Source organism: Corvus cornix, chromosome 10, assembly GCF_000738735.6.
Source record: "Corvus cornix cornix isolate S_Up_H32 chromosome 10, ASM73873v5, whole genome shotgun sequence".
Classification (NCBI taxonomy): Eukaryota; Metazoa; Chordata; class Aves; order Passeriformes; family Corvidae; genus Corvus; species Corvus cornix.
In genome coordinates this window covers 19,149,197-19,172,604 of record NC_046340.1, presented here as the reverse complement: position 1 = coordinate 19,172,604, position 23,408 = coordinate 19,149,197, and the positions used below count along the sequence as shown (strand labels likewise).

Sequence of the window (23,408 nt, the reverse complement as noted above, 5' to 3'; positions counted from 1 at the left end):
TCCTGTAAGGACACTGGGAAAGTTGAAATCATGGCAGTAGCTGAAATGTGGGAAAGGGGAAGGCAGAGGAAGTGCAGGAGAGGAGCTGAGGAGCTGCCCTGTGACAGCATCACTGAGCTGCCAGACTGGGACCTGCAGGAAAGAGCCAGAAAGTTACTGGGAGCTGGGAGCAAAACTGAATGGGATCTGAATGGTTCTGTCCTTTTCTCTCTTTTCCTGCTTCAATGTTTTCCTTCTGAACTCGGCACACGATTCTGTTTTCCCACCCCCTTCTGGAGCAGAGAGCTTGGTCAGAGCTCGGGGCCTGTTGCTCTCAGGTGGTTGCACTGGCCTTGTCCTAAGGCAGAGATTAAGGTCTCTGATCAAGTAAACCCATCCTGAAGTCACCCACAGTGCAAATGTTCTGTCTGGATAGATTGTAACGTGGAGGTTCACAGGCTGAATGGAAAACAATTCCAGCAAATGCTGTCTTAAACTGTTCCTGAAAATAGGTCGCAGTGAGTAAGAGATGGGGCTCCCTGGAATTTATTTAAAAGGTTTAAACTGTGGGTTTAGGAGTTGGATCCTGAGAAACACCTTGGCTGGGTACCTAAATTTCATCCTGAATTTGTCAGGGAGGACCTGGGTTCCATGAGGATCATTGTGCATTGTCTCTCTCTTGCCTACCCCTGATTTTATGTCCCCTGCTGACCTCAGGGCAGTTATTCCCTTCTCTTTCATGATGTTGTTCAGGATATTGAGCTGCACTTGGCCAAGCACAGGTCCTTGCAGAACTCATTGGAAACATTCCTCGTGAATAATTCTCATTCTTATCAGTTAATTTGTTGTTAATTTTGTTAATAGGTGCCACATGGGTTTTTTATGGTGCTGTTTTAACAAAGCATTGCACAGCACTCTGCCAGACGTTTCCTGGAGGCCTAAACCCAGTATATTTTATAGATCTCTCTTATATATCTGCATAGTTACTGTTACCAGCCACGTGTATGGGCTGACATTTAGCTTTTTGAAAATACCTGTTTTCCATGAAACAGAAGGGTGGATGCAAAGTGCGTGCCATCTCCTCTCCATCCCCTTTTCCATCACCTCACCTGCGTTAGGGCTGCAGCTGCTCCACTAGAAATGCTCAGGGTGTCTGATTGCCCTCCTAAAATATTGCTGGTTCTTCATGTTCCCCCCTCTCCCACAGCTCCTCTGTCTGGAGCAGCTCCTCAGCGCCAGGCTCAGGGGTTCAGAGACTCTGGCTGGGGGTTCTCACCTTTCCAGGGCGGCTTTCCAGGCCAGACAGACACAGATACATGAAACACAAACTGTTTGATGCTGTTCCAGTCTGTCTCTGCTGCTGCAGGATTATTGGTCCCCAAAAAGGGAATGCTGGGGCCGTGTCCCCTCCATCCTGGCAGGTCCCTGGGTCCTTTCCATGTCCCATTGTCCTGCAGTGCTTCCTTTCCATCACTGCAGGCTCCAGCTGCTCTCTGCACACACAGAACGTTCTCCTTGTTCCCCTCCCCAGGTTCAGCCCCTGCCCCTGCCCCTGCCCCTGCCCCTGCCTGGCTTTGCCATTTTGCTTTATTTCAGGGACCAATTCACAGGCTCTCGCTTGAGCTTCAGTTTCCATTTGTTACACATCCTTTAACACTTAGTACTACCTGATTAAAGGGCATTGTTAACTGAAAAAATCCTTCTCCTGACTCTGAAACTGCCACACTGCCTGAGCTTTTGGAGGGGTTTTTTAGTAGAACGGTGTGAAAATGTGCCAAATATTCTGGGTTCTGTAACCAGAGGAATATTGTTCTTTGCACCGTTGCTGAATGTTTCCCCTGCTCCAGTGTTTTGTCATTAATTTTGCATTAGTGCCTTTTAATGAAAACACAGAGTGGAAGGACCAGGTTTGGGTGTAACTAACTGATGGTTTCTCAGGTTTTATCAAAACCGTTTTTGTGGTGCTTTGTTGGCACTTGTGGTGCGCAGGAGAGAATGGGGAGGAGCTGAAAGCGGGTTTTTATGGCTAGGCAGGGCCTTAATGTTACATTTACTGTGCTTGGGATCCTCCAGCCATTTCCAGGCTCCCGCAGCTGCTGGAGTTGGGTGTTAGGAAAAGACACCCGGATAATTCCTGTTCCAGGGTGATGAACTGTCAGTGCAAGTGTGGCAAAGCCATTTGCCTCAACATGGGCCTGTGCCTTACTTCAAATGGGCTTTATTATCATTTTTAAAAGGAAATTAGGAGAGGCTCCTGAGCTTAATTAGCAAAATAATAACTGGGAAACTATTAAAGAGCTCCTTTGGAGAAATGGCTCTTTCCTTGGAGAAAGGGGTGCTGTGCAAAGCCAGACTGTGGTGTAGGGACAGAAAAGGAGGGAAAATCTGCTCCTGGGGGCTTGGGGATGTTCTAAAGGAGGACTCAGAGATGCTGAATTGTGTCTGTGTGTGTAAAATTCCACTGTGTCCAACCTTTCCAGCCTCGGGATCTGCCGGGAAGGGGAGTCGTCCCATGGACTTGGGCCCAGACTACAAACCCCCGCTGGGAGGTGAGTGTGGGGCAAAGCTTCTCCATGGCCCAGTTTGGTTCCAGTTTGGTGTCAGCCAGGGAATACTCCAGCAGCAGTTCCAGAGCTTCTGCTCTGTGGGATGATCCCTGTTCCACTCAGAAAATCCTGCCACACTCCTACCGTGGTGTCCCTGCTGCAGCTGGGAACTCCTGTGGCATTTCCATACCCAGAGCTGCTCCCAGCCTGGTGTGAAATGGCTGCTGGAGTGGGAAGTCAATTCTGTAGGAGCAGATGAGGAAGGAAAAGACTCCTCTGCTCCTTTTTCTGGTCAGTGCTGTGTGTTGGGATGCCCTGTCCTCAGAGAATGCTCCCTAGTGTTGGATAAAGGGTTTCCTTTGGAGCCAGGTGACCCCAGCAGGCTCCTGATCCAATCCCAGTGGTTGTTGGCTCCAAGGGGAGCCTGTGGTGCTACAGGTTTAGCAGGATCCCAGGCTGACTCTGCTTACAGTGAGTGTGGTAATTGAGTAAGCTGCACTTAGATTTTGATAGACTTAGTAGGAAATGGATCTACAAATCAACTTCCAGATGGAACAATGGAATAGAAACAGTTGGCAAATGCCAGAGAAATGGAACACTTCTCCTGAGATCCCTCCCCTCCTGCTGATCTGCAGCATGCTGGCTGTCTTTGGTGGGCACTGCTTGCTTTTCCTGTGTAATAAATGAGCCTTTCCTCCCCTCCCAACCCTGGCAGGCAGTAACAGTCCCCATGGCAGCCCCACGTCCCCCCTGGACAGCAACATGCTGCTGGTGATCATCGTGTCCGTGGGCGTCATCACCATCGTCATCGTCGTCATCGTCGCCGTCTTCTGCACGCGTCGCACCACGTCCCACCAGAAAAAGTAACGGGGCTGGGGGGCCGGGCCCTGCCTGGCTTAGGGAATCCTGTTGTTTAATTCTTTAGGATGCTTTAGAGTGCATTCCTTGTAAGTCCTGCAGCCTGCAGGTGCTGCTGCTGCTCTGGTTTTCTGTCAATGTCCCAGAGCTCCAAACCATCGGAGTTCACACACGAACCGGGGCAGTGCTTCCAGGTGGGCCTGCACTTGAGCCCCCTTCAAGGAGAAATTGTCGTTTGAAAGTTTCCAAACTGGAGCCAGTCCATGTGTTGGGAGGTGGGAGAGCTCGAGAGCTCAGGCAGCTCCTCACTCCCGCATGTGTGGGCTCAGTGCACAAGCTGTGCTTGACAATACCCAGTTTTTAGCAGGATCACTGGAGTGGAATCTGAATGTGGTGCTGGATTCCTTAGAAAAGTGCTCCAAAATCCCGGTGTTTGTGTCTGAATTCTTCCCTCCTTAGAGCATCTGCCTTAATGCTGCAGCAGTGATGCTCCCACTTACGGCCCCTGCAGGGCCTCTCTGTGTGTTCTTTGAAAGAGCAGAGCTGTATTTGAAGTTTGAAAAGATGCTGTTAGGCAGAACAGACTTCTAAGGAAGTGATGAAAAGCCAGGCTTGGGTAATCTGCACTTGCTCTGCAGCAGGACCATCCTGCAGAGCTGCAGGAGAGGGAGCAGGGATGGAGGAGCTGGCCCTGGCACGCCTGGCAGCTGGGGCTGTGCTCGGGAGAGGGCAGCAGGGATGGGCCAGTGCCAGGAGATGTGTTTTATCTTCAGAGCAGAAGTAACCCTGTGAAATCGCAATTTCTGAGTGCCCTTGGCCAGGGAATATCTGATCCCTGTCACTCCTCAGCTCCAGTGGGAGCAGGATGTGGGAGTCACCCCTGCCAGAGGCTCTGTCAGTGACATTTATCCATGTCTGAGCCATTCCCAGGAAGTCTGCTCCCAGAGGGACCCCTCCTCCAGCTCTGCCATGGCCCAAAGTGAGGAGTCAGTGTGGCGGCAGTGCTGGAACCTGCATTTTGCTTTCCCAAAATTCTGCCATCCCAAATCTCTGCCTCACCATGGTTGGCTGCTGCTGCTCAGCACGATGGGAACCTCCCCAGTGGGATGTGTCCAGCCTGAGTGGGGCTGGAAGCAGCGTTCCTGTCATTAATCCTGTGTTCCCACCCTCTTGGGATAACTGGCTGTCTGCACGTCCTCCTGCAGCTGCTGCTGGAGCTTGGTGAGCCCAGGATATGGGCACAGCACTGGAATATTCCCTTAATAACCAGAGTTTCTGCAAACTTAATTATTGTTAATGAGGCTGGGCCGCAGAGCCAGGGCTGCACGTGGGGTACCATCGGAGACAGATTCGAGAGTTCAGGATGTGCTTTGAGGTGTCCGTGGGGCTCATGTGCAACATTCAGAGCTCCCTGCCCAGTGGGAAACTTGTGCCCAGCAAGATCTGAGGGAAATCCCAGGGAAAAGTTGCTTTTCCAACAAGTGGAGAACATCTCCTTTGCTTTCCTTCCAGGAAACGAGCCGCCTGCAAATCCGTCAATGGCTCCCACAAGTACAAGGGGAACTCCAAAGATGTCAAACCTCCCGACCTTTGGATCCATCATGAGAGGCTGGAGCTCAAACCCATTGATAAATCCCCAGATCCCAATCCCATCATGACAGACACCCCGATCCCTCGCAACTCCCAGGACATCACCCCGGTGGATAATTCCATGGACAGCAATATCCATCAGCGGCGGAATTCCTACAGAGGTGAGCGGCCATGAGCAGTGAAATGCATTTCACTGTGGCTGATGAAATCACTTTATTGAGAGATGATTTAGTTACTCTTTTTTGTTCTTGTTTTCCAAGTAGTGAATTGGGTTTGTTCCTGGTTTCTAAGACTCTGAAGAGGTTGGATCACGTGTTTTAGTGAGGAAATGGAGCATCCAAGAGTTAAATCATTACTTTCTCTTGGTAAATAGTGATTAGTAATGGGAAGATCATCTCACTTCATATTAAACCACTGGAGTTGTGTCTGACCTTTCAGCCCAGAGCTGAACCACTGCCAGAAGTTTGCACTGGGGCCTGGAGAGTTTCTCCAGTGCCCAAAAGCCCGCACCCTCACTGTCCTCCTCCCACCTTCCAGCACAGGGGTAAGGGGCTGTTTGTATCACTGGTGGCTGCAGACCTGCCTGGGAACAGGAACAAAGGGAGGAGTGTTGGAACGCTGCTGTGGTTGCACAGGGGCCTGCCTGCAGAGGGATAACATGGCTGTTTCCCCTCAGGACACGAGTCAGAGGACAGCATGTCCACGCTGGCGGGACGGAGGGGCATGAGGCCCAAGATGATGATGCCTTTTGATTCTCAGCCGCCGCAGCGTAAGTGAACATCCCCGTTCTGGCTGGAGCCACTCCCTGCTCCCGGGAAATCCCATCCTGGGCAGCAGGAACAGCTTAGGGAAGGCTCCTGAGCCCCTCCTGGTGCGGGCAGAGTGAGGCCGTGTTGGAAGGGACCAGGAGTGGCTGTACTGGGGTGAGGGCAGGAGCGTGTCCAGGTCTGTCTGTCCCAGTCTGGGGCTCTCCAGGGACAGCCTGTGGGCCTGGCTGCTTCTTGTAATCATTCCCTTGGAACTCTGCCAGTATCCAGCTGTTCCATAGGAGAGAGCTGGACTCTCTGGGGCTGGAATCTCTGTCAGGTTCCCCTGACAGCAGCAGTGGCTGCTCTCAGAGCCTTCTCTGACTTTACTGTGAGCTCCTTGAGACCTCTTTGCCCTGGGATCCTTCTCTGATACCAAAATTATCATTATTATGAAATATTTTAAGAACTAAACAATATATCTATAGTTTTCAAATTACTCTGAGATGGAAAGGGACTTGGCTGAACCTCTGAACAGCCAGACTGAAACGCTGTGTGGGGACACCAGTGAGGAGCTCGGGAGTTACTGTGCAGGGGCAGAACTGGGAGGCAAACTCACACCAAGCTCACCCGGGCTGAGCTTTAGACTTCCCTGAGCTCTGTGGTCATGCTCTGCCTGTAGCCAGGTGACTGCTGCCACAACCCCTGTGTTTTGTGGGATTGTTTCTGAGTAGTCCATTACATCTCCACTTTCTTTCTGCTTTAATTAAAAACTGAACTGAGGACTTGGTATTCTTGACCTTACCTACTTTTTCAAGTGTCCTGGTGACCTGATTGCTCAGTCTGTGAATTTTCTTGTTCTGTGGCCTTTTTCCAAGAGCAGCATCTTGACTCAGTAGTCTGATCTCCGTGTTGTCTCCCAGCTTCCCATGTGCGAGGAGGGAGCAGAGGATGCAGTTTTACACTGAATTCCTTAGGAGCCGTGTCAGACATGGGTGTGTGACAGGTCCCTGTCCCATGCCAGGCTCTGGACAAGCCTGGCTGCTTCCCTGTCTCTGTCAGCTCCTGCCTTGCCTGGGGGGCACAGACCAGGCCCAGCTGAGGGGCAGGGCAGCATGAGGAAGGTGTGGAAGGTCTGCTGGTGCCTCAGGCTGGAGCTTGGCTTTCACACTTGGACTCTCCATCCTGTTTGTGAAAGCTCCAAGGGCCTCCAGCCACAGGCTCTGGTTTATGGGAGTGGGAACATCGATGTGGGGTCTGCAGGTGCCCTTCTGGCATGGAGCTCACCCTGGCACCCTGGGAAGCCCTTTCTCAGTGAGCCCCACCAGGACCATTCCATGTGTCCAGCTCTGGGCCTGCACAACTTCCCATGGCTTTCTACCACCCACTGGAGCATTCAGATGCAGTTATTATTTACCTCCTAGCTACTGAATTATGGTAATTCACTGTGCCATTTTAGTTAATTGGCAGCAATGGGGTGTATCTGGTGACTTCCTGCTTCGCCTCCCGGAATACAGAAATTCTGGAAGGACATTGGGAAGCAAAGGGCTGTTTCTTGTCTAACACACCTCATTTCTCTTTATACTGTATATGGATGATAGATCTGTATTCTCTTTACTCTTCTTCTGAACCTTCCTTGGAATCAAGCAGTGCATTAAGAGCTGGTGGCAGAGTTTTTGGAGCTGTAATTGGGTGATGTTTTTGTCCTAAGCATGTTTGAGGTGTGATAACCCAGGGGTTTAAGCTGGGCTGTAAATCAGCCGAGGGTCTGGCTCACTGCTGGAGCAGGGAGCAGGGAGGGGTGTCCCCAGCCTGTCCTGTGTGTGTGTGTTAAGTGTTTCTCTGTCTTGTGTTCATCCACAGCTGTGATTAGTGCTCATCCCATCCATTCCCTCGACCCCCCTCACCACCATTTCCACTCCGGCAGCCTCGCCTCTCCAACCCGCAGCTTCCTGCACCACCAGCTCAGCCCGTGGCCCCTGGGCTCTGCCATGTCCCATTCGGACAGGGCCGACTCCACAGGTGAGAGACCAACCTCAGGGAGGTGCTGCTTTGTGGAACAGTGAGGGGAACACCTGGAAATCGGAGCCTGAAGCTCGGTCAGTCTCCTCTGTGGGGTTCCATGAGGGATGGGTTAGGTACAGACAGAATCCTGGATGGGCTGGGTTTTCCTGGGTAGGTTGGATGTTGATCCTTGACATCCGTGATGGTGTCCTTGGAAAAGGGGGTTTAATGTTCTATACACAGCTCCAAACAGGGGGGTTCCTCCTGCTAAAGCCTCCAGCCCTGGAGTCTGAACAATCAGATTAAATCTGAGCTGCTTTGTGGGATAACTTTTCCCCTAATTAATACAATTTGAAACCAAGAGGGGAGGAAAGTCTAGGCTTGGCTACCGAGAATGGGGGCACACAGAGAACAGGGGTGATTTCCACGCAGCACTTCCAGGCTTGATTGGAATCATTTGCAGTAGTTCTGGAGAGCACTAAAGTCTCCAGAGCTCTGAAAAATTCCAACGCAATGGTTTTGCTAAATGTGCATGTGGGTAACATGTTGGGATGAAGGGAACTCTGAACTTCTCTGCTCCAAGGTCAACATTTGAAGGGGTCACAGCCAAAAGTGGTGTTTCCTTATGAGAACAGTTCCTGAGGCTGCGAGGTCCATTCCAGCCCACACCATTCCATGAGTCTCAGTAGATGGATTTCAAGTGTGGCTCCTCTGTGACCACCACAGTGCTGTGTGCTTGAAGTGCTCCTAGTTAAAAATGCCAACTCTGGGAGGTACTCTGGGGTAAAAGGAGGCTGTGGATTCGTGTTCTGTGCTGTGTGTCTGAGGATTGGAGCTGTTTCAGTGCCACAGTGTTGATGTGGTGTTGCTGGAGAGGGGGAATCACTCAGCTCTCAGCTCGTTTTGTTCCCACTCAGCTCTCAGCTCATTTTGTTCCCATTCAGCCGACGGTCCCCTCAGAGTGGGCCATGGGGGCATTCCCTGCAGATGCCGTGCCCTGGGAGGAGGGGCTGTGTCCCGCTGGGCCCAGAGCCTTCCCAGTGAGGAGTAGGGGCTGTGTCCCTGGAGCCATCCCAGTGAGGAATAGGGGCTGTGTCCCAGAGCCATCCCAGTGAGGAATATGGGCTGTGTCCCAGTGGCCCCGGAGCCATCCCAGTGAGGAATAGGGGCTGTGTCCCAGAGCCATCCCAGTGAGGAATATGGGCTGTGTCCCTGGAGCCATCCCAGTGAGGAATAGGGGCTGTGTCCCAGAGCCATCCCAGTGAGGAATATGGGCTGTGTCCCAGTGGCCCCGGAGCCATCCCAGTGAGGAGTAGGGGCTGTGTCCCAGAGCCATCCCAGTGAGGAGTAGGGGCTGTGTCCCAGAGCCATCCCAGTGAGGAATATGGGCTGTGTCCCAGAGCCATCCCAGTGAGGAATAGGGGCTGTGTCCCAGAGCCATCCCAGTGAGGAATAGGGGCTGTGTCCCAGTGGCCCCGGAGCCATCCCAGTGAGGAGTAGGGGCTGTGTCCCTGAGCCATCCCAGTGAGGAGTAGGGGCTGTGTCCCTGGAGCCATCCCAGTGAGGAATAGGGGCTGTGTCCCAGAGCCATCCCAGTGAGGAATAGGTGCTGTGTCCCAGAGCCATCCCAGTGAGGAATAGGGGCTGTGTCCCAGAGCCATCCCAGTGAGGAATAGGTGCTGTGTCCCAGAGCCATCCCAGTGAGGAATAGGGGCTGTGTCCCAGTGGCCCCGGAGCCATCCCAGTGAGGAATAGGGGCTGTGTCCCAGAGCCATCCCAGTGAGGAATAGGGGCTGTGTCCCAGTGGCCCCGGAGCCATCCCAGTGAGGAGTAGGGGCTGTGTCCCAGTGGCCCCGAGCCCTTCCAGGTAGGAATAACCCTGTTGGTGTGTGTGTTGCAGAGTCCGTCCGGAACACGCCCAGCACGGACACGATGCCGGCGGCTGCGGCCGTGCCCAGCGTGGAGCTGCCCGAGCCTGAGGGGCCGTTCCTGCCCGCGGAGGAGGAGCCCCAGGGCCCCCCCACGGCCCACGTGCGCCCCTCGCACCCCCTCAAGAGCTTCGCCGTGCCCGCCGTGCCCCCCACCGGGGGCCCCTTCGACCCCGCCCTGCCCAGCACCCCCCTGCTGACACAGCAAGGTGAGGGATTTCGGGAACAAAGGGAGGGTGGAGTTGGGCAGCAAAGGACATATGGCAGAGGCTGGGGGGGGTTTTGTTGGTGTCATTTTCTGTACATAAATAAGACAATATTCAAATCCAATGCTCCACAATTCAAGCATTCTTTTCGCCTGATAGAATCCTTTTCCTTCATGGAATCACCCCAGACTGGTTTGGGTTGGAAGGGAGCTTTAAAGCCCATCCAGTGCTGTCCCCTGCCCTGGGCAGGGACACCTTCCACTGTGCCAGGATGTTCCAAGCCCCGTCCAACCTGGCCTTGGACACTGCCAGGGATCCAGGGGCAGCCACAGCTGCTCTGGGCACCCTGTGCCAGGGCCTGCCCACCCTCACAGGGAACAATTCCTTCCCAATATCCCATCAATCCCTTCCCCTTGGCAGTGGGAAGCCATTCCCTGTCCTTACTCTAGCAGACCCAGTGGCCCGAGCTGACCGTGTCCCAACCCTTCGCAGCTCCCGGGCACCCCGTCCACGCGGTGAAGACGGCGTCCATCGGCACCTTGGGCAGGACTCGGCCGCCCATGCCCGTGGTGGTGCCCAGCGCCCCCGAGGTGCAGGAGACCACGCGGATGCTGGAGGACTCGGAGAGCGTAGGTACCCCTGCCCGGGCGGCAGGGCCGGGGCTCTGCGGGGATCCTGCACCCGCACCTCCAGGGCACAGGGGAGCGGGGCTCGGGGCTGCACTGCCCGGGAACGCGGAGAGAGCGGGGAGGGAATCGCCTCCTGCAGGGAGGGTCCTGCTGAGTCCTGCAGCTGCAGCTTCCCCAGCCCTGCAGAGCATTCCCAGTGCCATTCCCCAGCCCTGCAGAGCATTCCCAGTGCCATTCCTGAGCTCTGCAGAGCGTTCCCAGTGCCATTCCCCAGCTCTGCAGAGCATTCCCAGTGCCATTCCTGAGCCCTGCAGGGCATTCCCAGTGCCATTCCCGAGCCCTGCAGAGCATTCCCAGTGCCATTCCCCAGCCCTGCAGAGCATTCCCAGTGCCATTCCTGAGCTCTGCAGAGCGTTCCCAGTGCCATTCCCGAGCCCTGCAGAGCATTCCCAGTGCCATTCCCCAGCTCTGCAGAGCATTCCCAGTGCCATTCCTGAGCTCTGCAGAGCATTCCCAGTGCCATTCCCCAGCCCTGCAGAGCATTCCCAGTGCCATTCCTGAGCTCTGCAGAGCGTTCCCAGTGCCATTCCCGAGCCCTGCAGAGCATTCCCAGTGCCATTCCTGAGCTCTGCAGAGCGTTCCCAGTGCCATTCCTGAGCTCTGCAGAGCATTCCCAGTGCCATTCCCCAGCCCTGCAGAGCGTTCCCAGTGCCATTCCCGAGCCCTGCAGAGCATTCCCAGTGCCATTCCTGAGCTCTGCAGAGCGTTCCCAGTGCCATTCCCCAGCTCTGCAGAGCATTCCCAGTGCCATTCCCCAGCTCTGCAGATCATTCCCAGTGCCATTCCTGAGCCCTGCAGAGCATTCCCAGTGTCATTCCTGAGCTCTGCAGAGCATTCCCAGTGCCATTCCTGAGCCCTGCAGGGCATTCCCAGTGCCATTCCCCAGCCCTGCAGAGCATTCCCAGTGCCATTCCTGAACTCTGCAGAGCATTCCCAGTGCCATTCCTGAGCTCTGCAGAGCGTTCCCAGTGCCATTCCCGAGCCCTGCAGAGCATTCCCAGTGCCATTCCCGAGCCCTGCAGAGCATTCCCAGTGCCATTCCCAGCTCTGCAGAGCGTTCCCAGTGCCATTCCTGAGCCCTGCAGAGCGTTCCCAGTGCCATTCCTGAGCCCTGCAGAGCGTTCCCAGTGCCATTCCTGAGCCCTGCAGAGCGTTCCCAGTGCCATTCCTGAGCCCTGCAGGGCATTCCCAGTGCCATTCCTGAGCTCTGCAGAGCGTTCCCGGTGCCATTCCCGAGCTCTGCAGAGCATTCCCAGTGCCATTCCTGAGCCCTGCAGAGCGTTCCCAGTGCCATTCCCAGCTCTGCAGAGCGTTCCCAGTGCCATTCCTGAGCCCTGCAGAGCGTTCCCAGTGCAATTCCTGAGCTCTGCAGAGCATTCCCAGTGCCATTCCTGAGCTCTGCAGATCATTCCCAGTGTCACTGCACATGGAACATGTGGCCTTTATGTCAGTGTGTTCCAAGCCATCATCCCAAATATGTTTGTAAATTCCCATGGGAAAGTTTCCTGATTTTTGGGAAAGGTGCAGCCAAGTGTTGGGCTGCTCTGGAAGCAGCTTTTAAGGAATGTTTTGGGTGTGAGGCCCTGGAATTTTCTTTTCGGACTGCAAACCATGGAGTTGCTCCTGTGGCCATTGTCACCTGTTAATGCACAAATATTTGCTGTAGCATCACTGCCACTGGAAATGCTCACTGGGAATTTATTTTTCCTCATTGTCCTTTTCTTTTGTCACACCTTTTTTACTGTCCTGGTTTTATTTCTGACTCTGCTGGTCTGGAAACTTGATCTGGTGCCCTCCTGTCACTCCTGCTTTATTCATTTTGTTCGGTCAGTACCAAACCCATATTCCTCAGCAAATTTGTAATATTTAAATAGAGCCATTAGTACTTTTTTTCATTAATTTATTAGTGCAAAGTAGAGTCAGCGCAAAAAAAAAGTTTAAACTAAATTACTGGTTCAGCTATGAGTCTTAAAATGTAAATTCCAAGTTGCAGTGTGGGGTTTAGGGTTGGGTAGTGATTTGAATTCATTCTGGGTTTTTAGGAGAAGCTGTAGGAATGAGTTTGAGGAAGGAGTTTACTTCCAGCTGCTGCTCTTTATCCCTGTCAGGAGCTGGCAGAGGTGGTGTTGGGCACAGGACTGGGATGACTTTGCTGGTACAATGCAGAGCTTTGGTAAACTGCAAGTTCTTTGCTACTGAAATGAAGGAGGAGGTTTGTATGTGAGAACAGGTCAGGGTTGGAAACTGCTCAGAACTGGGAAGGATTGGTCAGGAAGGGTTTGGAGATGAACCAGGCCATGGTGTCTGTCCACAATGGTGACAGAAACCAGAGAGCTGAGCCTAAAAATGTGTGGGTTTAGCAACCACCCTGATCCCAAAACAGCTTTGTCAAAGTGATTCCTTTGACCTTTTTTCCCGCTAAGCTGGGAAGATTCTTCTCAACTTCCTGCTTTGGTTCAAAGGCAGGGATTGAGACAGGGAAACAGGGCTTGGTCAGTGGAGCCACAGCTGCCCAGAGAGCTGCACTGGAAAACCAGGGATCTTTCACGTTATTAATTGGTGTAATGGTCGATAAATCCACTTGTGCTCATCCCGAGTCGGGGCCAGGACCTGCACCAGAGAGTGCCCATCCCGGGGTTCCTGCTCAGCCCCAGCTCTGTGTGAGTGACCCTTTGCCAGGGAGTGCCCATCCCGGGGTTCCTGCTCAGCCCCAGCTCTGTGTGAGTGACCCTTTGCCAGGGAGTGCCCATCCCAGGGTTCCTGCTCAGCCCCAGCTCTGTGTGAGTGACCCTTTGCCAGGGAGTGCCCATCCCGGGGTTCCTGCTCAGCCCCAGCTCTGTGTGAGTGACCCTTTGCCAGGGAGTGCCCATCCCGGGGTTCCTGCTCAGCCCCAGCTCTGTGTGAGTGACCCTTTGCCAGGGAGTGCCCATCCCGGGGTTCCTGCTCAGCCCCAGCTCTGTGTGAGTGACCCTCTCCCTGTCCACAGAGCTACGAGCCGGACGAGCTGACCAAAGAAATGGCCCACCTGGAAGGACTCATGAAGGACCTCAACGCCATCACCACGGCGTGACCGCCCGGCCATGACTCCAAACCCGCCGCCAGTCTCGGACTCAGCCTTGGAACACAAGGAATTGTACAGAGGAAAAACTAAAGGAAAAAAAAAAAAAAGAGAAAAAAAGAAACCCAACAAAGCAGAAAGAGGGACAGCACATGAGAGCAATGGAGGGAGGAGGAGAGGAAGCAGCCAGAGGTGACCCGAGTGTCACCCCTTGTCCTGCAGCGCAGCCACGCGGGATTCCAGCGGCGCCCGGCAGGATGGGCCACGCCAGCCAGGCTGGGATCCAGCAGGACAAAAGCAAAGCAAAGTGGACTCGCCGTTAGTTTTTTTCTGGTCAGGTTTTGTCTCAGTGGTGTGATTGCCCTGCCTTTTCAGTGTTGGACATTGGCATTTATGTACAATTTTATTTGTGTTTTTATTTTATCTTTTTTTATAAAAAGGAAAAAAAATACTGTAATTAAAAAAAAAAAAAAAAAGGGAGAAACTGTTGTTTTCCACAGCCTAGGCTGAGGTTTGACTGCTTGTTCTATTGTGTATGAAAATTCATTGCCAGTGTGGGTTGTTCAGTTTTGTTTTTTATTCTGCGTATAATTACGTCCCCTTCTGGCAGTTAATCCATGGCCTTTTGGGATGCTGCACTGCTCTTTGTAAGCTTTTTTTATTATTTTTATATTATAATTATTAAAAGCCTGACTTTCTCCTCTCATCACTGTGAGATTCCCGGTCTGTTTGAATTGAGGTGTAATTGGAGAGCCTTGTTTGTCGCTTTTTGTGCAGTTTCAGTATTTTCAGTGGGGGGAGAAGTAGCTGGGGAAGGGGAGGGGATCCTGGGGAGGGTTCATTCCTGTTGTTTTCCTGTCTTTTTCCAGTGACTGGGAAGACTGAAGGACATGGAAACATCCTCAGCTGTACTGTGTGTCTGGTCACTGAATGCAGGGAGAGTCCTTTAGGAACATTCTGAGAATTCCTCCTGGGAATTGGGGTTCTCCTGTTCAGGCGACCCTACAGGAAGCTTCTTTTGGCAGCTGTTTTGTTGTTGTTGTTGTTGGTTTAAAGATGGATCAGGAGCCTTGGAAGTGCAGAGTGGGAGCTCAGCCAGGCTGCAGGGCTGGGGCTGAGCCCCATGGGCTCGGAGAACTTCAGGATCTTCCCATTCCCAGCACCCCAGATCCTGCCTGGAGAGCACTGAGTGCCCACAGGGTCCTGCAGCAGCAGCCCTGGCCCTGGCATCCCAATGGGAATCCTGCTCTGAAAGCTTCCTCGGCCACAAAACAAGGCCAAAATGTGGTTTTTTACACTTTGGAAACCATGTGGAAAGAAACCCAGTGTTGGTGCCTCGGGTGCTGTGCACAGACCTGTCCGGGAAGGGAGCAGAGGGAACAGGAGCTCCGGGAGGGGAGGGAAGAGGGATTTTCCTTCTCTCTCTGTGTGCTAGCCTGGCTCTGCCCTTCTCTGCATAAAAGGAAGGGGCTGGAGTTCAGTAAATGAGAAAAATCAGCTGCCAGTGAACTCCTGTGCAGTTTCACTTCCAGGATAAAAGGAATCCCAAACTTCTGAGGGTCCGGGGCTGGGATTTGGGAAGCTCAGGCCCCTCTGAACCTCTGCCAGGGGAAATGCTGTGATTTCCACTGGAATGGCAAAAAGAACTTTGCTTCTTTTGCTTCCCGTTGTCCCCTGAACTGGAGCTGAAGCTCTCAGTCCTGGCACTGGGAGAAGGGAGAGCCACGGAACCCCCGGGCAGAGCAGGGATTTGGGGTGGGGTCCCTCCCTTTCTTTTCCTGGACCCTCTGTTGTCATTTCTGGGCCATTTCCTGCATTTATTTATTATCGAGGGAGGGGAGGGAATTAAAGAAATGGGAGCACCATGGGCCACCTGGATAATTAACGTTTGGACTTTTAATCAGTACAATTCAGGGCAAAATAAGCTACAGAACATGTATTTAAAGAATAAAATCCACGCCTGGCCTGCGAGGAGGGCATGGACCTTTTCCTTTGCCTATTTTTTACCTGTACCCAAAGAAATGCCATCCCACACACACAGTATTCCCAGCTGGGGGCCTTTGTGAATATTCCTGATGTAGAACACCATGAATGTTAATATTGTCATTGAATTTGGGGAGGGGGAATATTTTTAATGATAAAACAACTGTTCAAAGTTGGTTTTTTAAGGTTAAACTGAAAAAAAAAAGAAAAAAAAAGAAAAAACATTTATTCGATTCAGTGTACAATCTGTATTGCACTTTTTCACATTTTAATGCTACGTTTTCTTACATCTCCTGTGACTTTACCTTTGGAACATTGTGTATCCTCGTAGTGTCATAGTCCAGCTGTGCAGTGACAGCTTCCCTCGGACATTTGGGGAAAAGGAACAAACCAAACCTGTACATTGTTTTATGACTCTCATGTAGAAGGATTTCAAGGACTGCTGTAGATGTCGACCTTTCTGTACAATTTTTTTGCTTTTCTGTAGTATTTGCTGTATCCTCTATGGCTTTTTTTAATAACTTCATGTTTATTATTTTGTATTGGGCATCCAATACACTTTTTTTAATCCAATCAACTCCTGGGCTGCTTGGAGAGTTTGTTTAATTATTCCTAGTCGGTACAGTGAGCAGGTCTGGAGTTTTACTTGTCCTTCACTTTGCTGTGGGTTGTGTTCTCCAAAGAAAGAAGAGGAGAACTCTTGTCCCTCCCTCCCTCCGGCTTTCTGCAGACACTGAACTTGGAACATCTCCCTGTCTCCCAGTTCCAAAGCTCCACTGTGAAATTATCACCTTTTAATTAGCAAGCAGAGAAGGAGGGAGTTCAGATCAGTGGAAGTGCAAATACTAAACTGGGGAATCATGGAAAAACAATAGCAGAACCGTGGGACATTGCACCTCCCGTATCTGGATTGTGAAGTGCAATGATTGATCTCCTTGTTGCCACCCCCGGCCCATTGCAGCCACTCGGTTCCACACTGGAGCCTCTCCCCGGTCCTCAGCCCCTTCCCAGCCGCGTCCCAGCCCCTGGGGCCACCAGCCCTTCCCTGCCCGAGCCCTGCGCCCAGCGCCGGCAGCCGCTGCCCGTGTCCCACCCCTGCTCCCGGTGCGTCCCTCACATCCTTCTGCTCCCTCCTTCTTTCCCCTCACACATCCAGGTGGGAAGGGACCCTGGAATTGTCCTGGAGGGACGCCAGGGCCCTGGGGCGGGGCGGGGCTGGTGGGGGTGCCGGGGGAGAGAAATGGGGAGCATCTCCTGAGTCCTGGGGGAGCAGAGAAACCCTGCCTGGCCTCACCAGCTCTGAGCTGCACTGCCCGGGGCAGGGTGGGCAGGGGATGGGCTTTTCCAACCCAAACCGGTCTGGGATTCACACGGAATCACTGAGGTGGGAAAAGAGCTCCGGGACCATCGAGTCCCAGCTGCGCCCGATGCCCACCTTGTCCCCAGCCCAGAGCACTGAGTGCCACCTCCAGCCCTTCCTGGGACACCTCCAGGGATGGGCACTCCAAACCTCCCTGGGCAGCCCCTGCCAAGGCCTGAGCTCCCTTTCCACGGGGAAATTCCTGCTGCTGTCCACCCTGAGCCTGCCCTGGCCCAGCCTGAGGCCGTTCCCTCTCCTCCTGTCCCTGTTCCCTGCCAGCAGAGCCCGACCCCCCCGGCTGCCCCCTCCTGTCAGGGACTTGTGCAGAGCCACAAGGTCCCCCCTGAGCCTCCTTTGCTCCAGCCTGAGCCCCTTTCCCAGCCCCGTGCTCCCGGTTCTGCGACACCGCCAGCGTTCCCTGGGGACGGCGGAGCCCCTTGGCTGTGTCGCTGTGCCCGGGGCCGTGCCAGGGCCGTGCCAGGGCCGGGGTGGCACCGCGGCCCGGGGACAGCAGATGGCAGCGGTGCCTCGCTGCTGAGAAGCGGCAGCGCTCGCACGGCCCGAGCTGAGCTCCGGGAAGGGATGAGGGACCCACGTCAGGGCTGCTGCTCCAGAGGGGCAGCTCAGGGAGGAACTCACGCTGTAAACCCCGGCTTTTCCACGGAAGCCTTGGCTTCCAAGCCAGAACCACGGGCTGCCTCGAACACCTGCAATAAATCCGTGCAACACTCGCAGGCTTTTGCCCAGTAAGAGCAGCCTCCCATCTCCACCTGAGCTGAGACTGAGCTTAAACCCCATCCCTCTTCATGTCAATAAAAGCATTCCTGCAGCAGCTGAAGGTGATTTAACTCAACAGCTTTTGCCAAAGCACCGAACCATTGCAGCTTTTCATATGATCCCAGAATGGTTGGGATGGAAGGCACCTTAAAGTTCGTCCCATCCCACCCCCTGCCATGAGCAGGGACACCTTCCACTGTCCCAGGCTGCTCCAGCCCCAATGCCCAGCCGGGCCTTGGGCACTGCCAGGGATCCAGGGGCAGCCACAGCTGCTCTGGGCACCCTGTGCCAGGGCCTGCCCACCCTCCCAGGGAACAATTCCTTCCCAATCTCCCATCCAGCCCTGCCCTCTGGCAGTGGGAAGCCATTCCCTGGGTCCTGTCCCTCCACCCCTTCTCCCAAGTCCCTCTCCAGCTCTCCTGGAGCCCCTTTAGGCTCTGCCAGAGGCTCTGAGCTCTCCCTGGAGCCTTCTCCTCTCCAGGTGAGCACTCCCAGCTCTCCCAGCCTGTTTTTCGGATCAGGGCTCCCCCACCCCACAGAGGCTTCCAGCAGGTTACACATCTGCCCCCGTGTGACTCCTGAAAGCCAAGCTTGGAGCTGCACTGGGGCTCTCCAGAACCTGCCAGACACGATAAAATCCCTGCCCCTAAAGCGGCTTTGGCAGCTCTGCAGTGTGGGGGCACCCTGGAGGCGCAGGGGACAGACATCCCAGGAAACCGGCAGGACCCACAGGCCACAGCAAGTTTGGAAAGGGGAAGCCAACCCTTGGCAGGCACAGCGTGGCAAAGCAGCCAGGGGAACACCCCCAGACCCAGCCTGCACCTGCCTGGGGAAGGGACAGGGAAAGCCGGAATGCCACAGGTGCCAGGGACAAACTAAAATCCCAGGAGGATTCAGCCCACTCTGGGGGCTCCCCCTTTGCTGTGGGGAACGTTCTGAGCAGCACCTTCCCCTCCACAGCAGGGCTGGAGGCAGCTGCAGGAGGAGAGCAGAACCACCTGTTCCCTGCCCTGTAGTAATCCTGAATCAACTTTTCCCAGCTATTCCCAATTCCAGCTCCCGTTTCCCAGCCTTCTGCCAGCACACACTGCCCTTCCCTCTCCAGAGGCACAGGGACCGTGGCTCCCACCGGGCTTTGGGCAAACCCTGATTTTCCCTGATAATTTCTTAGGAGGAAATCCTGCTCCCCAAGGAGGCTGTCTCAGGACCTCCCAGCCCCAGGGAGCTCTGCCCACAGCGGGTTGGTCACACTGGCAGTGTCACCGCAGCCCTTTTTTAGCACCCAAATGCACCAGGGCCACCAGAGCCAGTCTTGGGGACAGGCGGTGCTGCTCCTGTAGCTGCAAACCCCGACACGGGCCAGCGCTGGGCACAGCAGCCGGCACCCCGGGGCTGCGAGATTCTCCAGCTGCTGCAGAGGCTGGGACAATTAAAGACAGGCTGGAGATGCAGCAATGAAATCATCGCTCATTAACTTAACCCAACCAGGACTCGCCCTCGGTGGGCTGCGGGCAAGGGGAGGCCGAGCTGCCACGGGCTCCTCTTCTGGAGCTTTGGCCGTGTCCCTTTCTCCCTTCCGTCATTTCAGGCTGGCTGTGCCTCCCCTCCTCTGATCTCCCCTCAGGGCGAGGGCAGCGCTCCACTCCCGCATGCCAACCTGAGGGGAAAAGAAGAATCCCGACCAGCGGGACCAGGCGGAGCTGCGGCGTCCCCTCGAGGGTGCTGGGAGGCCCCGACCTGACCCCAGCCCCCCCCCCGGGACCCTTTCACAGCGAGCAGGAGGCTGCTGCTGACCCCCAGGTCCCACTCTGCAGGACAGGGGGACCGGGCTGGGGACTCCGGGCAGCGCCCGGGGGCTGCGGGACACAGGTTTGGGGTCGGACACTCCCGGAGAGCCCAGGCAGGGCCTTTCCCAGTGGAAGCCCCGGATGGCTGCGTTCCCGACAGCCGCATCCCGGCATCCTCGTGCACCAGGAAAACACCGGAGCCCATCGCTCCCCGTGGCAGCGTCTCCATGGCGACAGCATCCCCTCCATCCGTCCCCTCCGTCCATCCCACCCTGCCGGGGGCCGGCGCCGGGCGCTCCCCTCCCGGAGCTTTCTCCGGCCGCTGTCCCGGTGCCGGCACATCCCCGCTCCCACCCCGCTGCCACCGATCGGGCCGCGGTGACAAACAGCCCCTGTCACTGCCGACAGGCGCTGAGGGCACCGGCAGGGAGCAGCTGCCAGGGAAACCTCGCCAGGGGCTCTCCATACTCCGGGTGCCATCCCAAACCCTCTCCCAGCGCCCTCCCAGCCTCGAGGGCTGTCCCTGGGGCGCCCTGGCTGGGGGCGTCCCTGGCCCAAGGAGCAGCGTCCCTCCGGCACCGGGGCCACATCCTGCCCTCCCCACCCCTCCTCTCCCTTCCCCACGCCTGCCCCTGCCTGGCCGCTCCCGCTCCTGGGATTTCTCCGCCTTTTCCTGCAGGAGCACAGAGCCCTCACAGCATCCCCGCGTCCTGAGGCCAGGCTGGAGGAACAGGGGCTTCCATGGCTGCATTCCCTGCTGGATCCCGAGAGCAATTCCTGCCCTCCCTGGCCCAGCTCTGAGCAGCAGCACGGATCACCGGGGGCGTTTTCCCACTTGGAGAAGAAGGGAGAAAAGCTGTGCTGGTGCAGGCAGTGCTGGGAAGGGCAGGAAGCCAAAAGGGACAAGGCACTCCCAGACCTGGGGCTGGGAGGAAGAAATGCTGCCCAGTCCTGGCCCCAAACCTGCCAGCACAGAGGGGACCCTAAAAACAGGGCACACAGCCCCACTCCCAGATCCAGAACCTTCCACTCCAACCAAGTCCCCCGGAGCCCCTCCTGATAGAAGCAGGAGTGGCCGGGGGACAGAGCACAGGGCAGGGCTCAGCCTTTCCCCACAGCTGCCCCCAGCAGCCAGGAATTACAAGGGCCAGCAGCACCCCAGAAAGGTTTGGGTCACCCCAAACCCCCTACTCTTACCTAGGCAGACACAGGAGGACCTGCTGCTCCTTCCTGCTGCTCCTTCCTGCTGTTTGCTGCAAGGAGCTGGACTGGGAGAAGCCAAACTGGAACCTGTTTGTGCCTCACACTCCTCAGCTGTTCCCCATCACCTCCATCCCAGGTGTTCCCCATCACCTCCATCCCGGGTGTTCCCCCATCACCTCCATCCCAGGTGTTCCCCATCACCTCCATCCCAGGTGTTCCCCATCACCTCCATCCCGGGTGTTCCCCATCACCTCCATCTCGGGTGTCCCCCATCACCTCCATCCCGGGTGTCCCCCATCACCTCCATCCCGGGTGTCCCCCATCACCTCCATCCCGGGTGTTCCCCATCACCTCCATCCCAGGTGTTCCCCATCACCTCCATCCCGGGTGTCCCCCATCACCTCCATCCCGGGTGTTCCCCATCACCTCCATCTCGGGTGTCTCCCATCACCTCCATCCCGGGTGTCCCCCATCACCTCCATCCCGGGTGTTCCCCATCACCTCCATCCTAGGTGTTCCCCATCACCTCCATCCCGGGTGTTCCCCATCACCTCCATCCCGGGTGTCCCCCATCACCTCCATCCCGGGTGTCCCCCATCACCTCCATCCCGGGTGTCCCCCATCACCTCCATCTCGGGTGTTCCCCATCTCCAGCCCCAGCCAGGGCCCTCCCCAGCTGCAGGACATCTCCCTGAGTGCCAGCCCAGCTGCTCGGGGCTGTCTCTGCCTGGAAAGGGGGCTGGGAGCAGTAGGGCGCTAATGGGGTGGGAGCTGGTGCGGGGACAGCCCTTCCCAGCCGGGGTTGCTTGGGAAGAACCACTGGGATCTGATAAACCCATCAAGCAAGGAACAGCATCCCAAAAAATGAGAAATGGATGCTGAGTCCCCACGGTGCTGTGACTCAGGGGCTCCCAGAGGATACCCCAGAGTGCCCAGGGCTGGTGCCCACCGGGTTTGGTACCACTTGAATCAAACGCTGTGAGGAGACCCCTTGGCTGGAGACAGGGAGGGATAAAAGGTGTGAGTTGTGCCACGAGTGCCTCCAGGTGTCCCTGCTGCCCCCGGGGTATCCGCAGCTCCCGAGGGATCTGTGGGGTGGGGTTTTCATGGCAGCGCTGATTAAAGCCACGCCTTGAGCATCCTTGTAGAGCTGAGTGCGGCTGCCCTCGGTCCCACGGCCCCCCAGGAGTACTGGGCGTGGAACACGAGCTGTGCTGGCGCTTCCGTCTCCGCCGCAGGAGGCACAGGGAGAGGTGAACGATCCCCCGGGACAGCGTTCCTGCCTGGCACTGCAGCCCTGCACAGATGTGCCCTCAGCCCCGTGCCCTCCTTCCCGAGGGTCCTGTGCTCCGGGGAATCCACCGAGGCTGCTCGGGGGGGGGGCAGGAACGCTCGCGGAGGAGCAGCACCGGAGGCCTGTCCTCCATCCTCCCTCCCGGGAGTGAGAAGTGACCGGGCCGCCCAGGCCCTGGTGGCTCTGGGGCTGCGCTCCAGCAGCACCGGGATGTGCCGGAGGCTCCCCCTGCCTCGGAGCTCCCTTCTCCAGGGGCCGCTCCCAGGATGCGGAGGCGGCTGGGCCAGCTGGAGCCACCGGCACTGGCAGCTCCAGCCCTGGGGCTGGCCTGGCCTTGCGGAGGGGCTGAAGGGATGGGCACGCTCCTGGCCGGAGCTGACCACATCCTGCGGCCACGGCGCTGGACGGGAGCCCGGGAGCCCCGCCGGGGCTGGGCTGGGCACAGCTGGCCCCGAGCCACCCCCGGGACAGCGTGGAGGGGACAGCGTGGAGGGGACAGCACGTGTGCGGCTCCGCGGGCACCGCGTGAGCCCCGCTCGCACCCCGCTGAACGAAGCGGCTGTGTGAAAACAGGAATGAAGGGAAGAGGGGAAAATGACCCTGAAGAGCTCTCTAATTTACAGCACAGCCGGGAGAGCGGCTCCCGGGGGGGGGAGCGCGCTCCGACACGCGGCACCGATGCGCTTAACGCCTTCCTGCCCGGCTCCGCTCCGGCCGCCCCGGCCCCTTCCCGGGGCACAGCCGGCTCCCGCAGCGCCCCTGCCCCGTTCCAGCCCGGGAGATGCCGTGTCTCCTCAGCGAAACAAAGGAAAATCTCCCTCCTGGGAGGCTCCAGCCGAGGTCGGCTCAATCAGGAGCCTGGGGAAGGGACCGCAGGGAGCAGCAGCCGCCGGTGATTGGGGTCGCTGGGAGGCAGCTGGGCTGCGGTGATGGAAAGGGAGCAATCGGATCTCCGGCTTCTGCAGATGGAGAACCGAGTCAGGGCTTTGTGCCCTTAATCTGCCAGAGGAGGGGGCATCACCTTCGGCTCCATTAAAATCAGGGCCTAAAGCCAGAGCGGGGCTTAGGCAAAGGGCGCTGGAATCAGTGAGACAGAATGATGTGACAAAACCAATGCACTCAATATACTAAAACTCGGCCTCTTCAGCGAGAGGCGAGAGCAGGCAGGGAGGGGATGGCTTTGGAGACACCCTGCCCATCCAGGGAGCAGCTGGGGAGCGGGGACAGGGCTGGGGACACTGGGCACTGTGCTGCCGAGGTCCCTGGGGAGGCTGACTGAGGGCAGAGCGTCCTTCCAGCCAGCGCCTTGCACAGGAGCACACCTGGGAGCTGGGTCTGTGCTGGCAAGGGGAGGTGCTCGGCTCTGACCTGGGGACAGGACCTTGGGCTGCACCTCTGGC

The 23,408-nt window shown here is 56.2% G+C and overlaps 1 protein-coding gene across 1 annotated transcript in view; it reads left to right on the top strand.

Annotated features, from left to right (window-relative positions):
- The window catches only part of NEO1 (neogenin 1), a 168,061-nt gene extending 151,897 nt beyond the window's left edge, over positions 1-16,164 (top strand). Inside the window, 8 exon segments of the mRNA XM_039557898.1 lie at positions 2,460-2,528; positions 3,241-3,388; positions 4,896-5,134; positions 5,650-5,742; positions 7,583-7,741; positions 9,624-9,860; positions 10,350-10,486; positions 13,533-16,164. Of these exon segments, the coding sequence (XP_039413832.1) occupies positions 2,460-2,528; positions 3,241-3,388; positions 4,896-5,134; positions 5,650-5,742; positions 7,583-7,741; positions 9,624-9,860; positions 10,350-10,486; positions 13,533-13,616 (1,166 nt within the window). The 3' untranslated portion in view covers positions 13,617-16,164.
- Positions 16,165-23,408: the final 7,244 nt, after the last annotated feature.